Source organism: Cherax quadricarinatus, chromosome 51, assembly GCF_038502225.1.
Source record: "Cherax quadricarinatus isolate ZL_2023a chromosome 51, ASM3850222v1, whole genome shotgun sequence".
In the NCBI taxonomy this organism is placed as follows: Eukaryota; Metazoa; Arthropoda; class Malacostraca; order Decapoda; family Parastacidae; genus Cherax; species Cherax quadricarinatus.
Window position 1 is genome coordinate 20,020,619 of NC_091342.1, and position 17,376 is coordinate 20,037,994.

The 17,376-nt window shown below is 39.3% G+C and overlaps 2 protein-coding genes across 10 annotated transcripts in view; one reads left to right on the forward strand and one right to left on the reverse strand.

Annotated features, from left to right (window-relative positions):
• Positions 1-8,679, forward strand: part of LOC128694629 (uncharacterized) — a 316,265-nt gene extending 307,586 nt beyond the window's left edge. Inside the window, exon 18 of the mRNA XM_070095926.1 lies at positions 7,670-8,679. Coding sequence (XP_069952027.1) covers positions 7,670-7,794 — 125 coding nt within the window. The 3' untranslated portion in view covers positions 7,795-8,679. The remainder of the gene's footprint in view (positions 1-7,669) is intronic.
• Positions 1-17,376, reverse strand: part of LOC128694630 (uncharacterized) — a 215,196-nt gene that overhangs the window by 64,730 nt on the left and 133,090 nt on the right. For all 9 annotated transcript variants that reach the window (XM_070095932.1, XM_070095931.1, XM_070095927.1 and 6 more), the window contains one exon: positions 14,718-15,465. In XM_070095932.1, the coding sequence (XP_069952033.1) occupies positions 14,718-15,465 (748 nt within the window). The remainder of the gene's footprint in view (positions 1-14,717; positions 15,466-17,376) is intronic.

Sequence of the window (17,376 nt, forward strand, 5' to 3'; positions counted from 1 at the left end):
AAAACAGCAACTTTGCAGTGTTTTTTCGTATGTTTTTTATAGTTGTAATTGTGATTTCTTGATCTCATTTGATAGAATGGAAGACATATTACAGAAATAGAGATGATTTTGATTGGTTTTAGCACTGGAAATGGCTTGAAACTGAGCTCAAAGTAGCGGAAATGTTAAATTTTTGCCGATGTTCAAGAGTAAACAAACGACCTCACACGTCTAATACACGCCAGCTGGTGGGTCTAATATACATTCACAAATGTGGTGATGATATTTATACAATTATTACAATATTGCATAACAGTAAATCTTCTATTTTTTGGTGTGAATAAAAATTCATTATGTGAATAAAAAATCAAAATGGAATTTATTTGTAAAGCCTCAAAACATAACTAATGAACAGAGGAAATGTTAGTTTAGTGCCAGGAATACCTACATTGTTTATTCTGGACCCTATTTTGAACTTTGTGTTAAATTGGCGAAATTACCAATTTCCGATCACTTTATTTTGTAGTTGAAACAGTTGACTTGTCGATTTCTTGTGCTCAATCGATAGAATAGAAGTAATACTAATGAAATAGCTAAGAATTTGGTCAACTGGAATAATGTAATTGGCCTAAAATGGGAGTCAAAGTCGGCAAAATCGCCGATTCGTAAATATCGCTGACACATCAAAATTCGCGAGCATAATTTCGTAAATTTTCCATCAAATTTTGTACTTTTTGTTTTATTTCTTTCTTTCAACACACTATTTATTACCTTAACAAAAAGATTCTCTACCATTTCATAAGAAAAAATAACATTTTTTTTTTGAAAATTCTTGGACACTGGGGCACCACTTCAGATTTTGGCCTTGGACCCTGAAGTGGTTAACCTGTAAATGGTCTAAGCAGATCTACGTTAATATGCGTAGTGCTCCAAAAGTAGATCTACGTTTTTTTTACATATTTTCAAATATAACAAAAAAAAAAAAAAAGTAGATCAAAGTTTTTTTTACATGTTTTGAAATGTAAAAAAAAAAAAAAGAAGATCTACTTTTTTTACATACTCTCAAATGTTGAAAAAACGTATATATACGTTTGAACCGTTAATGGGTTAATCACCGAAGAAGGCGCCTCCTTCACTCTCTTTTCCTCCTCCTCTGAAGCAAGTTCCTCAGCTGTGGTCTGATGCTGTTCCAGTTGAAGCTCTTGCAGTTCATCAGTGGTTAGCTCTTCCCTGTGGTCCTCCACCAACTCTTCCACATCCCCATCACTCACCTCCAACCCCATGGACTTGCCCAATGCCACAACACCTTCCACAACAGGCAGAGGGTCGGCAGGGTCAGGGTCTGCCTCAAACCCTTCAAAATCCCTCTGGATCGTGTTCTTCGCTTTCTTTACCAAAGGGCTTGCACTAGCTTTCCTTGGGCCCATGGTGACTTATTTAGCAGTTGCAATCACAAAAAACAATGGATTATTACGTATGAACCCGCGGGGTGATGGTCACGTGTTGGTAAACAATGGCACACTGAGCATGAATGGCGTGGGAGACTGGCTTTGTGTGCGCGGTGACAGGCGGAAGGGTACCGGACGGTCACCGAATCACGAGTCTAATCACGAAACTCGAGGCAAAATTTTGCTGAAAAAACTTGCTGAAAGTCGAATTTCACGAAAGTCAATGCTGCTGAAACTCGGGGGTCCACTGTACTGCCTACTTCTTTCCGAGATACCACTCTTGAGTTTTCTCCTAATAGTCCTCTAGGTGGACATCTTGGGACAAGACTTTAGGAAAAATAGTAAAACATTTTTATTGGCCTAAGATTGAGAAAAAGGTGAGGAAATAATATAAAGAATGTCACATTTGCCAGAAGGTAGGTAAGCCTGCTCACAAACCCTCCCTGGCCCCCCTAATTCCTATTCCTGCATGAGGAGAACCTTTCTCTCGTCTAATTATTGATTGTGTGGGCCCCCTGCCCAAGACCCATCAGGGAAATCAATATTTATTTACAAGTATGGATACTAGTACGAGATATCCAGAAGCTATCCCTGTAAGGAAAATTACTTCTCAGGTGATTGTTCGTTCCTTATTAAAGTTCTTTTCTCAAGTGGGAATCCCCAGGGAAATTCAGTCAGACCAAGGGACGAACTTTACTTCTAAAACTTTCAGAGAAGCAATGTCCCACTTAGGTATAGAATCTTTGGTGTCCACTAGTTTTCACCCTCAATCCCAAGGAGCTCTGGAACGTTTTCACCAGACTCTAAAATCTATGCTAAGAGCATATTGTGAACAGTTTTCCCAAGACTGGGATGAGGGGATACCTTTATTATGATAAACGGATCACCTATCACAAAGCTAACATAGGGGAAAATTCTTAGGAATCCACCTTGATAATAGACTCAAATTTCATACACATATACAACAAATTTCTAAGAAAATTTCCAAGACCATAGGCATACTATCGAAGATATGGTACTATGTTCCACAGTCAGCCCTCCTGGCCCTATATCACTCTCTTATTTACCCCTATCTCACCTATGGAATTTGTGCATGGGGCTCAACAACAATTAATCATCTCAGACCACTAATTACCCAACAAAAGGCTGCAGTCAGAATGATAAATTCCCACTACAGGCAGCACACTCCACCAATATTCAAAACACTAAACCTACGCACCATACAAAACATCCATACTTATTACTGCACCTATTACATACATAGAACACTTAACTCTGATATTAACCCTCCCCTCAAACATCTCCTTGCCAACCTCAACAGAACACATGACCATAACACAAGGCACAGATCACTCTTTGATCTTCCTCGTGTCCATCTCACGCTATGCAAAAACTCAATGCACATAAAAGGCCCTAAAATCTGGAATTCATTACCTGTAAATATAAAAGAAACACTACCTGTTTATAAATTCAAGTCTCTTCTCAAAGATCACTTACTCACCCAAAACCAAATAAATACTGAATAACTGAACCTTATAAATTGTATATCTTAAATGTTTCTCACAATTATATCACATAAATGTTAAACCTAAGACCCAATCTAACTTTGTTATTTTTTAAATACACTACCTAACAGAATACTCCATTCTGCTGAATGTACAACAATGCATGCAACCATATGACCTGTCTTTGTAATACTCATTTGTGCTTTATTGTTATCTGTTTACAATAATGTTTTATCACTGATTACATCATTGCTTAGTTAATCTTAAGTTAATTTTAAGCCTGCCCGTAATGCTATGCATACAAGTGGCTTTGGCATGCTGCTCTTACCTGTATTTTTTTGTGCCTCTGTATGTATGTTCAAATTATTAAATAAATAAATAAATAAATTGTTTGCATTACGAAACAGTGAACAAGAGAATATGGGTTTCACCCCGTTTGAACTCATCTACGGGCATCAGGTCCAAGGCCCACTAGCAGTATTGAAAGATACTTGGACTGGCAAGACAGCATTCTCTATAAAATCATCACCAGCTCTGATGCAGGAACGTTTATCTTACGCTAGGAACTTAGCCGCAGAAAATTTGGCTAAGGTTCAAAGAAAAATGAAACTTTGGTACGACTAACGAGCGAAACCCCGCTCATTTCAACCCAAAGATTTAGTAATGGCTCAGAGGTTAGTTCGCGGCCATGTTCTCTTACCGCGTTACCAAGGTCCTTACGAGGTAGTGAGTAAAGAAAATGATGTAAATTATGTAGTGAAGATACCTGGAAAACGGAACAAAGTACTATTTCACATAAATCAACTGAAATCTTATCATTCCAAAACACTACCTACAACATACATCACTACCTTATCTACAACCAGAGAAAATACATCAGAAGGTGTCAAAAGAGCCGACACTCGCCTTAAAAATTCTGAAACTCTACTCAATCTTGATAAACTTCTTAACAATCTGGATGATTCAAAAAGGCAAGAAATAAGTAACCTCATATTGAATTATAAAAGCTCATTTGGAGATGTGCCAAAAACCTGTACTCTAGGGTATCACGAAGTCGAGCTCATCGATTCTCGTCCAATCAAACAACCACCTTATAGAGTAAGCCCAGCTAAACATCAGATGTTGAAGCAAGAAGTTGACTTTCTTCTCGAGCACGGCCTTGTGGAACGAAGTAAGAGTCCTTGGGCGTCACCTTGCCTGTTTGTTCCCAAGCCAGACGGGACATTCCACATGTGTACGAACTACCGTAAGCTTAATTCCGTCACAGTACCGGACGGATACCCTCTTCCTCGAATAGACGACCTGATAGATACCGTCTCCAGTTCTACATTCGTAAGTCGACTTGATTTACTGTGAGGGTATTACCAAGTCCTTCTTGCTCCAAAGGACAGAGACAAAACAGCCTTTGCAATTAAAGATGGTCTGTTCAATTACCGAGTTATGCCCTTTGGTTTATGCAACGCAGCCTCAACGTTTCAGAGACTTATGAATGAGCTGACTCGACCTTTGGAAGGAGTTGAGGCATATCTTGATGATTTGGTAGTGTTCAGTGACTCCTGGGAGGAACACCTTATTTGACTAGAAGCTTTATTCAAATCCCTAGAAAGCTATAATTTCAGTCAATTTAACAAAGTGTGCTTTTGGACAAGTCACTATTAAATACTTAGGTTTTCAAATAGGGCAAGGGAAAGTGGTACCCCTTAACCTTAAAGTAAAAGCCATTACTGAATTCCCTATTCCAAGTGAGAGAAAAAGAGTGCAAAGATTTCTGGGTATGATTAGCTACTACCTAAGATTTTGCCCCAACTTTGCACAATTAGCCGCTCCTTTGACTGAATTAACCCTTTCAGGGTCCAAGGCCCAAATCTGGAGTCACGCACCAGTGTCCAAGATATTTCAAAAAAAAAATTTGTTATTTTTTCTTATGAAATCGTAGAGAATCTTTTTGTGAAGGTAATAAAACAAAATGTACGAAAATTGGTGGAAAATTGACGAAATTATGCTCTCGCGAATTTTGATGTGTCAGCGATATTTACGAATCGGCGATTTTGCCGACTTTGACTCCCATTTTAGGCCAATTACATTATTCCAATCAACCAAATTCTTAGCTATTTCACTAGTATTACTTCTATTCTATCGATTGAGCACAAGAAATCGCCAAGTCAACTGTTTCAACTACAAAATAAAGTGATCGGAAATTGTTAATTTGGCCAATTTAACACAAAGTTCAAAATATTCCAATTTCAAAATAGGGTCCAGAATGAACAATGTAGGCATTCCTGGCACTAAACTAACATTTCCTCTGTTCATTAGTTATGTTTTGAGGCTTTACAAATAAATTCCATTTTGATTTTTTATTCACATAATGAATTTTTATTCACACCAAAAAATAGAAGATTTACTGTTATGCAATACTGTAATAATTGTATAAATATCATCACCATATTTGTGAATGTATATTAGACCCACCAGCTGATGTGTATTAGACGTGTGAGGTCGTTTGTTTACTCTTGAATATCGGCAAAAATTTAACATTTCCGCTACTTTGAGCTCAGTTTCAAGCCATTTCCAATGCTAAAACCAATCAAAATCATCTCTATTTCTGTAATATGTCTTCCATTCTATCAAATGAGACCAAGAAATAGCAAATACAACTATAAAAAACATACGAAAAACCACTGCAAAGTTGCTGTTTTAATCGAAAAATCATGATTTCATTTTTTTTCTCTCATTATGCACAGTGTGCTGCAGGATCTGTTTTATGTGGTGCACACATACCACATAGATGCATTCTCTCATATCTAGGCCCAAATGTACCACTCACAGTTAATCAGAGTGAGCTGAGCTCATGGCGTAGATCTACGGGACGGACCCTGAAAGGGTTAACTAGCCCGAGAGTAACTTTTAAATGGACCCTGGAATGTAATGAAGCTTTTGAAAAATTAAAACGATTGCTTACGTCCTCTCCTGTATTACAAAGTCCCAATTTTCACGAACCCTTTATCTTACATATTGATGCTAGCTGCTATGCTATAGTGGCAGTCTTACTACAAAATTCATCAGATACTAAAGTTTTGCATCCCATTTGCTATTTCTCATCCAAGTTAAAGCCCCATCAAAGAAATTATTCATCTGTTGAAAAAGAGGCATTAGCCCTTGTAGTTTCTTTAGAGCATTTTGACGTAAACTTAGGAACATCACCTCATAAAATATCAGTGTTTTCTGATCACAATCCCTTAACATTCATAAATACAGTGGACCCCCGCATACCGTTGGCATCACATACCGTTTATTCCGCATACCGCTCACTTTAATCGCAAAAATTTTGCCTCTCATACTGCTCAAAAACCCGCTCACCGCTGTTCATCCGAGACGCGTCCAATGTGCGCCTTAGCCAGCCTCACATGTTCCGCCGGTGGCATTGTTTACCAGCCAGCCTCCGCGGTAGCATCCAAGCATACAATCGTAACATTTCGTATTATTACAGTGTTTTTGGTGATTTTATCTGGAAAATAAGTGACCATGGGCCCCAAGAAAGCTTCTAGTGCCAACCCTACAGCAATAAGGGTGAGAATTACTATAGAGATGAAGAAAAAGATCATTGATAAGTATGAAAGTGGAGTGCGTGTCTCCGAGCTGGCCAGGTTGTATAATGAACCCCAATCAACCATCGCTACTATTGGTGGTACAGCTGCTGCTGCTGCTGCACTGTCAGCTGCTGCTGCTGCACTGTCAGCTGCTGCTGCTGCACTGTCAGCTGCTGCTGCTGCTGTAGCATCGTCTGCTGCTGCTGTAGCATCGTCTGCTGCTGCTGTAGCATCGTCTGCTGCTGCTGTAGCACTGTTGTTGGTGTGGCTTATTGAGAATATACCAAGAAACAATTAACCCCAGAGGATTTGCCACCCAGGATAACCCAAAAAAGTCAGTGTCATCGAAGACTGTCTAACTTATTTCCATTGGGGTCCTTAATCTTGTCTCCCAGGATGCAACCCACACCAGTCGACTAACACCCAGGTGAACAGGGAAAAATGCCTGGAACTAGTGCTCATATTGGTGAATTTAAAGCCAACAAAGGTTGGTTTGAGAGATTTAAGAATCGTAGTGACATACACAGTGTGATAAGGCCTGTTCTGGAAGAAAATGCCAAACAGGACCTAGAGTACTCAGGAGGAAAATGCACTCCCAGGACACAGTGTCTCATCAGTCATTGCTGCATCTTCAATAAAGGTAAGTCATTTATTCTTCATTTAGTAGACTAGTACATGCACAATATATACTGTGCATGTACTACTCTACTATTGTGCATGTATCCTTCTCTTTGTGTGTAGGAAAATGTATATTTCATGTGGTAAAAAAATTTTTTTCATACTTTTGGGTATCTTGCACGGATTAATTTGATTTCCATTATTTCTTATGGGGAAAATTCATTCGCATACCGATTATTTCGCATACCAATGAGCCCTCTTGCACGGATTAAAATCGGTATGCGGGGGTCCACTGTACAATGAAATCAAAGAATACCCGGATTCTGAGGTGGGCTCTCAGAATTCAGCCCTATTCATTCAGCATTAATCATATAAAAGGCCCGAGTAACATTCTTACTGACGTTCTTTCACGTCCCTAATAAATTTCAATCATTTGACAATTCTAGTTAGACAATTCTGTCTAAATTTTTACTTTAAAAATTTAAACAACCATTCAGATTTCTGCTATGTCTAATGTTTTGTCTATTTACAGTTACTGTATGTATGGTAACATGGTGTATCGAGCTGGGATTTGATCGAGAGACTAGGGTGTCTACTGAAACCTTTCTCGCTACCCCGAATGCTTGTGTGCATGTATTAACACTGACGGGATACTAGAAGTCTGGCTGTCTACACGCCTCATCTCTCGGATCCGAAGCCCCTTCGATATGATCATTTGTATGCTTCACGATACAAAACCCCAGGGAAAACCAAAATTCCCAGTACTATATACCGTCATGGGGGCAGGGGTGTTATGGTGACATGCGATTTCTCCAAATATCTTACAATTTTGTTCATCCTTCTAATATTACATTGCGATTATTGTCGTTATTAGCTAAATCGACAAAAATCAGCTTTATAATATTAAATATTCATTTTCATCTTTCTCATTTTTCATTTTATGTATACAGTGGACCCCCGGTTAACGATATTTTTTCACTCCAGAAGTATGTTCAGGTGCCAGTACTGACCGAATTTGTTCCCATAAGAAATACTGTGAAGTAGATTAGTCCATTTCAGACCCTCAAACATACACGTACAAACGCACTTACTTAAATACACTTACATAATTGGTCGCATTCGGAGGTAATCGTTATGCGGGGGTCCACTGTATATATATATGTATATGTATTTTGCGCTGATGCATCATTTACCAATGATAACAACCGTTTATGATCTCACCTCTGGTTACTACTCGCCTGACGCAAGCTTACGTCGGAGGTGAGTGGAGTAGAGCAGGCAGTACAGCACCTCTCTCGGTATAGAGAAGGTCTCCATGGCTTACTCCTTTTAACCTAAACGGTGAAACATTTGATCTAGAGCTTTATTCGCTTAAGTCACCAGAAATTGTGGAATTTTCATTGTACAGAAGTTCTCGTGTGTAGAGACTTCAAGTTTTCTAAGTCAACAGCCTAATCTCCTTAGAAAATAGAGGATGATGTAACTTTTTGTTCAACTGAATACTGAAGGTTCATTCAGCTAAGAATGAAGGTTACACAAATAACCCGCACATAAAAGACAGAAGCTTACGACGACGTTTCGGTCCGACTTGGACCATTGACAAAGTCAATGGTCCAAGTCGGACCGAAACGTCGTCGTAAGCTTCTGTCTTTTATGTGCGGGTTATTTGTGTATCGTTCCAGTCACGGTATTGTGCCTTTTTGTTATTTAAGAATGAAGGTCTTAATTTATAAGTGGTATATAAAGTCTGTTTATATATAATTAAGAAAAAGGTACAACAAAATACCTTAAGTCTATAACGATATCTACTTTATATTAAAGATACATTTTACAAAGTTTTTCGATCTCCTTATAACCTTATTAGGATATAACTGGAGAATAGTTCTCCTTAAAAACTCCCCTAGACTAACAATGCCTATGGTTTATAAAGTTTATCATAATACACTACTATCGTCTTCTCTCACCCAAACCAAACCATACTAACAGACACTGTAAATGCTGAACTGTTAAAAATATCTACAGTGGTATCCCGAGTTTCATACAGCTCCCAACTCAAACAATTATCTAAGTGTATTATTGTAAGTGCTTTTGTAAGTGTATTTTGGGGGGTCTGAAACAGACTAAGCTAATTTACATTATTTCTTATGGGAACAAATTCGTTCGGTAACGGCACTCGAACAGCCTTCTGTAACGAATTATGACCGAATCTCATGGTACCACTGTACCTGGATGACTACCAACAAACTTACTCTCAATGTAGACAAAATCTACTTCATGCTATTTGGAAACAGAGCTTCAAATGTACAGCTAAACATATTGATAAATGGTTCACCCATTTCCAGACAAACAGAGGGCAAATTTCTAGGTCTCCACTTTGACTTCCTGCTCTTTACCACTCTCTCATCTACCCTTACCTCACCCATGGTATTTGTGCATGGGTTTCAACCTTTAATTATACAACAGAAAGCTGCTGCGAGAATGAGTATGAACTCCTGCACCATGCAACACACCCCACCGCTACTTAAGAGCTTGAACCTGCTTAACATACAAAATATCCACTTGTATTATTGTGCCTACTACATACACAGAACATTATTCTCCAATATAAAGCTTCCCTTCTTCTCTTTTTTAGTAATTGTATACAGGAGAAGGGGTTACTAGCCCATTGCTCCCGGCATTTTAGTCGCCTCATACGACACGCATGGCTTACGGAGGAAAGATTCTTTTCCACTTCCCCATGGACAATAGAAGAAATAAAAAAGAACAAGAGCTATTTAGAAAAAGGAGAATACAGGTGAATACAGGAAAGAGTAAGGTTATGAGGATAACAAAAAGATTAGGTGATGAAAGATTGAATATCAGATTGGAGGGAGAGAGTATGGAGGAGGTGAACGTATTCAGATATTTGGGAGTGGACGTGTCAGCGGATGGGTCTATGAAAGATGAGGTGAATCATAGAATTGATGAGGGATAAAGAGTGAGTGGTGCACTTAGGAGTCTGTGGAGACAAAGAACTTTGTCCTTGGAGGCAAAGAGGGGAATGTATGAGAGTATAGTTTTACCAACGCTCTTATATGGGTGTGAAGCGTGGGTGATGAATGTTGCAGCGAGGAGAAGGCTGGAGGCAGTGGAGATGTCATGTCTGAGGGCAATGTGTGGTGTGAATATAATGCAGAGAATTCGTAGTTTGGAAGTTAGGAGGAGGTGCGGGATTACCAAAACTGTTGTCCAGAGGGCTGAGGAAGGGTTGTTGAGGTGGTTCGGACATGTAGAGAGAATGGAGCGAAACAGAATGACTTCAAGAGTGTATCAGTCTGTAGTGGAAGGAAGGCGGGGTAGGGGTCGGCCTAGGAAGGGTTGGAGGGAGGGGGTAAAGGAGGTTTTGTGTGCGAGGGGCTTGGACTTCCAGCAGGCATGCGTGAGCGTGTTTGATAGGAGTGAATGGAGACAAATGGTTTTTAATACTTGACGTGCTGTTGGAGTGTGAGCAAAGTAACATTTATGAAGGGATTCAGGGAAACCGGCAGGCCGGACTTGAGTCCTGGAGATGGGAAGTACAGTGCCTGCACTCTGAAGGAGGGGTGTTAATGTTGCAGTTTAAAAACTGTAGTGTAAAGCACCCTTCTGGCAAGACAGTGATGGAGTGAATGATGGTGAAAGTTTTTCTTTTTCGGGCCACCCTGCCTTGGTGGGAATCGGCCGGTGTGATAATAAAAAAAAAAAATAATAAATAAAGCTTCCCCTCAAATGCCTTCTTGAGAACTACAATAGAGTACACTTGCATAACATAAGACACTCTTTGATATCCCTCATGTCCATCTCTCTCTATGCAAAAAAGGCAAAAGAGACCTAAGATCTGGAATTCATTGCCTAAAAACACAAAAGGGCCCCTGCCTGCACACCAATTCAAGGCACTACTTAGAACTCACCTCACCTTCCAAAACTAACACAAACACTACATTCTATCACCACCACAAACCCAAAAAGTGCCAAACTTTATAAGATTATTTCAAAACTAAAATTGTCTCAGTCGCATTATGTATAATGTGCTAAAATATAATACTGTAACTAGTTATGCAACTACTTGTTAATTTAATTACTGCTAAACCGCTACTACCTCTGGTGATACATAATAAACAATGTTCAATTCGAACCAACTATGATATTTTTTTTTTTTTTCAACAAGTCGGCTGTCTCCCACCGAGGCAGGGTGACCCAAAGAGAAAGAAAATCCCCAAAAAGAAAATACTTTCATCATCATTCAACACTTTCACCTCACTCACACATAATCACTGTGTTTGCAGAGATGCCCAGAATACAACAGTTTAGAAGTATATACGTATAAAAATATACAATATATCTCTCCAAACTGCCAATATCCCAAACCCCTCCTTTAAAGTGCAGGCAATGTGCTTCCCATTTCCAGTACTCAAGTTCGGCTATATAAAAATAACCGGTTTCCCTGAATTCCTTCACTAAATATTACCCTGCTCACACTCCAACAGATCGTCAGGTCCCAAATACCATTTGTCTCCATTCACTCCTATCTAACATGCTCACACACGCTTGCTGGAAGTCCAAACCCCTCGCCCACAACACCTCCTTTACCCCCTCCCTCCAACCTTTTCGAGGACGACCCCTACCCCGCCTTCCTTCCCCTACAGATTTATACGCTTTCCATGTCATTCTACTTTGATCCATTCTCTCTAAATGACCAAACCACCTCAACAAACCCTCTTCAGCCCTCTGGCTAATACTTTTATTAACTCCACACCTTCTCCTAATTTCCACACTCCGAATTTTCTGCATAATATTTACACCACACATTGCTCTTAGACAGGACATCTCCACTGCCTCCAACCGCCTCCTTGCTGCAGCATTCACAACCCAAGCTTCACACCCATATAAAAGTGTTGGTACTATTATACTTTCATACATTCCCTTCTTTGCCTCCATAGATAACATTTTTTGCCTCCACATATGCCTCAATGCACCACTCACCTTTTTTTCTTCATCAATTCTATGATTAACCTCATCCTTCATATATGTCTAGTATTAACTAGTCTGTAAAGCATTAAGTTTGGTCTGCCTGAAATGCCTCAGCATGATAGTGGCTTTCTTTGCACTTGCAAATCAATACTGTAATTACACAATGTAAACAAACACCAGCACCCATAATTTAAGGTAGAAATACTATTATTTTTGTTGCAGTTATAGTCTTAAGCAGTAAAAACAACATAATACATCACGACAATGAACTACAATAATATATTCACTTTTACTTTTGTAAGATCTGGAGGTCTAAAAAAAAGTTGCTTGAGGGGGAAGCTTGCATCCTGAATTTTTGCTCGTATCCAGAAACAAAAAATCGACCAAGCAACTGCTCATGCCCTGAAAACTCGTATGATGGGGCACTCGTAAGCCAAGGTTCCACTGTACATCATATTGTTAACTGTTTTAAATTGTTCTATTGTAATACTGAAATTTTTATAAACTAATTCAATAGTGTACTTATTCTCTACTGAAATTTTTAAAAACTAATAGTGTACTTATTCTCTACTGAACTCCTCTACTAGATTTATTAAAGTCATATAGCACTACCTAATAATACTCAATTCTCTTGTACTCACTGTAACTCATCTAATGATCATATGAACTGTTACTGCCTTATTAATCTTCAGTTAATTTAAGTTTGCCTGAAATGCTCTGCATACAAAGGGGCTTTTGGCATGTACACCCAACTATGATATTCCTTTGTACAACCATGTATTATGTCAAAATAAACTTAGTATTATTATTAGTAGTAAACAAATGATGTCACCGTCCAATATGTGTGCAGCTGGCCAGTCTAATACGCAGTCACAAATGAGTTGACATTATTTATAAAATCATTACAATAATGCAGTAGTCTGCATAACAATAAATCTTCTATTTTTTGTGTCAATAAAAACTCAAATTGGAAAGCAAGCATAATATATGAGGGGCCTGGAGACGTGACTAATGAAGAGCGAAAATGTTATTTTAGTGCTAGAAATGTCTGCATTGTTTATGCTGGACTATTTTGAAATTGGCATCTCTTGAAATTTGTGAGGAATTGACCAAATTACTGATTTCTGACCACTTTACTGGGTAGATGAAATAGGTTAGTGGGAGGTTTCTTGTACCTAATCGAAGGAATACTAAAGAAATAGCTATGAGTTTGGTAGACTGGAACAATGGAATGGGCCAAAAATAGGGTGTAGAGTGGATGAAATCGCCAATGCGTAAATATTGCCATTGGGTTAAGCGTATTCTAACATAACCACTCTGTAATCCGGCAAAATCACTAATCCGGCACCCTACAGGTCCCGATGATTCCGGATTAGTGATGGTCAACCTGTACTAATGTCCTACCAAGCAAGTGTAAAACGAAAGCCTGTAATTGTTTTACATGATAGTAGGACTGGTGCTGTCTTTTTTCTGTCTCATAAACATGCAAGATTTCAGGTATGTCTTGCTACTTCTACTTACACTTAGGTCACACTACACATACATGTACATGCATATATATACACACCCCTCTGGGTTTTCTTCAATCTTCTTACTAATTCTTGTTCTTATTTATTTCTGTTTATCTCTTCGAGGAAGTGGAACAGAATTCTTCCTCCCTAAGCCATGCGTGTCGTAAGAGGCGACTAGAATGCTGGGAGCAAGGGGCTAATAACCCCTTCTCCTGTATATATTACAAAATTTAAAAGGAGAAACTTTCATTTTTCCATTGGACCACCCTGCCTTGGTGGGATATGGCCAGTTTGTTGAAAGAAAGATGATGTTATACATGTGTGATGGGGTCAAGTTTGTTTGGTAGAAGTGGTCAAAAACTAGATTTAATATCAAGTTGGTTTGTTAGGCAGTCCTCTCTCCTACATGATCAAGGGCGACACATGCAGCCACTTTGGCACAAGCTCACCAACACAACCCTCTCTGTCACATACCCAGGTACCACAACCCTCTCTGCCACATGCCAAGATACCACAACCCTCTCTGCCACATGCCCAGATACCACAACCCTCTCTGCCACATGCCCAGGTACCACAACCCTCTGTTTTTCCTCCACAGCCCAGGCATACAATTACCCTCACCACAACCTTCCAACACCACTTGCTGAGGCACACCCCTCCCTCACTAAAACAGTGAGGGAGGTGTGGAGAGCATCTATAGTGCTTTGTGTCAGATACAATGGGAGAAAGGGAGGGAGGAAGAAGGAGAAGGGGAAGGGAATGTTAGAGGAAGAAATGGGGCTTATCTCAGGTGAGTAAGCTGTGGACACCTAGTATACAGTCAAACCCCTTATATATTTGTTAAGCTCTAAACTAAACAGGTAAACATGAGAGATTATGGCAAGGTTAAATGAGAATGTTTGAGGGGAAGATGGAGAATTAGCAAGTAAGTGGATAAAGAACAAGAGGAAAATGTATTTGTACTGTATTTGAGTCCAATGAATAAATGAGAATTATATTGGGAATTATTAAGGGATTCCTAGCTTTAAACAGAGAAAAATATACATAGTACATGTATTAGATAAAACATTTTCTTCTTACCTTGACTTTCTATGGTTAATTCCTGAAAAACATTAGGCTGGCTCGAGTCATCAATTTTGTTTTCAATCTTTAATTCACTTTTAGAGCCCTGAGGAACAGCTGCTATTTCTAGAGTAACATTTTCTGAAATATTTTCATCAATAGTTTCATTATCATCACTGCTCTTACTCAATGGTGAAGCATTCCCACCATCTGCTATTACCATTGGGAAAACTTTCAAGCAATCTGCAGCTGTTGATACACTAGCTTGGGGAACTTCCACTGCATCAGCATACTCAGAGTCCGGAGTTGATGTTCGTGAAGCTCTAGTCTTAAGAAACTTAACAAAATGTGTATCCCAACATAAGGCAGAATATGAATTTGTCTTAACAGGTGGCTTCCAATTCTGATTTTTCCTTACATTAATAACTGGGATATTTCCAATAAACAGGGAACTAAATGGATTATCATAAATATCACGATCTAGATCTTCAAATTTCAAGGTTAAAAAGGACTTGCAAAACACTCCATGTATAGACCAAAGTTTGAAAAGGCAACCAACATAACCAACTCCACATAGCTGCTGAACAGACCGCATATCACGAAAGTTTCTCTTCATCAGAGACATGACACATATAGTTGGCATAATTTCCTCTGGAGGCTTTTCAAACATCAACAAGTTGTTCATAGCTTTATACAAGGGTGATTGTGGTTTGGACAAGATTTGCTCAGATAAACATCTCAGTTCTTCTTCAATTTTTCTTTTATCCTGGAAAAAATTACCTTCTTTGAGTGTTATAAGCATCTAAAATTCTTTAAAAATATATTATAAATACAGACTAAATGTAATATTAGAGAGAGAATATTCTTTATTTTGGCTGGTTACTAAATATTTCAGCAAATACTGATGTAATGATTTATTTCAAATACAGTGGACCCCCGCTTAACGATCACCTCCCAATGCGACCAATTATATAAGTGTATTTATGTAAGTGCGTTTGTACGTGTATGTTTGGGGGTCTGAAATGGACTAATCTACTTCACAATATTCCTTATGGGAACAAATTCGGTCAGTACTGGCACCTGAACATACTTCTGGAATGAAAAAATATCGTTAACCGGGGGTCCACTGTATAATGAAAAATGGATAGGGGAGCAATGTGCAAATGTTCAAAGTGTATAGAATAGGTAGTAAGTTACTAAATGCTGTAAAGAGTTTTTATGAGGATAGTGAGGCTCAGGTTAGGGTGTGTAGGAGAGAGGGAAATTACTTCCCAGTAAAAGTAGGTCTTAGACAGGGATGTGTAATGTCACCATGGTTGTTTAATATATTTATAGATGGGGTTGTAAAAGAAGTAAATGCTAGGGTGTTGGGGAGAGGGGTGGGATTAAATTATTATTATTATTATTTATTATTATCACACCGGCCGATTCCCACCAAGGCAGGGTGGCCCGAAAAAGAAAAACTTTCACCATCATTCACTCCATCACTGTCTTGCCAGAAGGGTGCTTTACACTACAGTTTTTAAACTGCAACATTAACACCCCTCCTTCAGAGTGCAGGCACTGTACTTCCCATCTCCAGGACTCAAGTCCGGCCTGCCGGTTTCCCTGAATCCCTTCATAAATGTTACTTTGCTCACACTCCAACAGCACGTCAAGTATTAAAAACCATTTGTCTCCATTCACTCCTATCAAACACGCTCACGCATGCCTGCTGGAAGTCCAAGCCCCTCGCACACAAAACCTCCTTTACCCCCTCCCTCCAACCCTTCCTAGGCCGACCCCTACCCCGCCTTCCTTCCACTACAGACTGATACACTCTTGAAGTCATTCTGTTTCGCTCCATTCTCTCTACATGTCCGAACCACCTCAACAACCCTTCCTCAGCCCTCTGGACAACAGTTTTGGTAATCCCGCACCTCCTCCTAACTTCCAAACTACGAATTCTCTGCATTATATTCACACCACACATTGCCCTCAGACATGACATCTCCACTGCCTCCAGCCTTCTCCTCGCTGCAACATTCATCACCCACGCTTCACACCCATATAAGAGCGTTGGTAAAACTATACTCTCATACATTCCCCTCTTTGCCTCCAAGGACAAAGTTCTTTGTCTCCACAGACTCCTAAGTGCACCACTCACTCTTTTTCCCTCATCAATTCTATGATTCACCTCATCTTTCATAGACCCATCCGCTGACACGTCCACTCCCAAATATCTGAATACGTTCACCTCCTCCATACTCTCTCCCTCCAATCTGATATTCAATCTTTCATCACCTAATCTTTTTGTTATCCTCATAACCTTACTCTTTCCTGTATTCACCTTTAATTTTCTTCTTTTGCACACCCTACCAAATTCATCCACCAATCTCTGCAACTTCTCTTCAGAATCTCCCAAGAGCACAGTGTCATCGGCAAAGAGCAGCTGTGACAACTCCCACTTTGTGTGTGATTCTTTATCTTTTAACTCCACGCCTCTTGCCAAGACCCTCGCATTTACTTCTCTTACAACCCCATCTATAAATATATTAAACAACCACGGTGACATCACACATCCTTGTCTAAGGCCTACTTTTACTGGGAAAAAATTTCCCTCTTTCCTACATACTCTAACTTGAGCCTCACTATCCTCGTAAAAACTCTTCACTGCTTTCAGTAACCTACCTCCTAC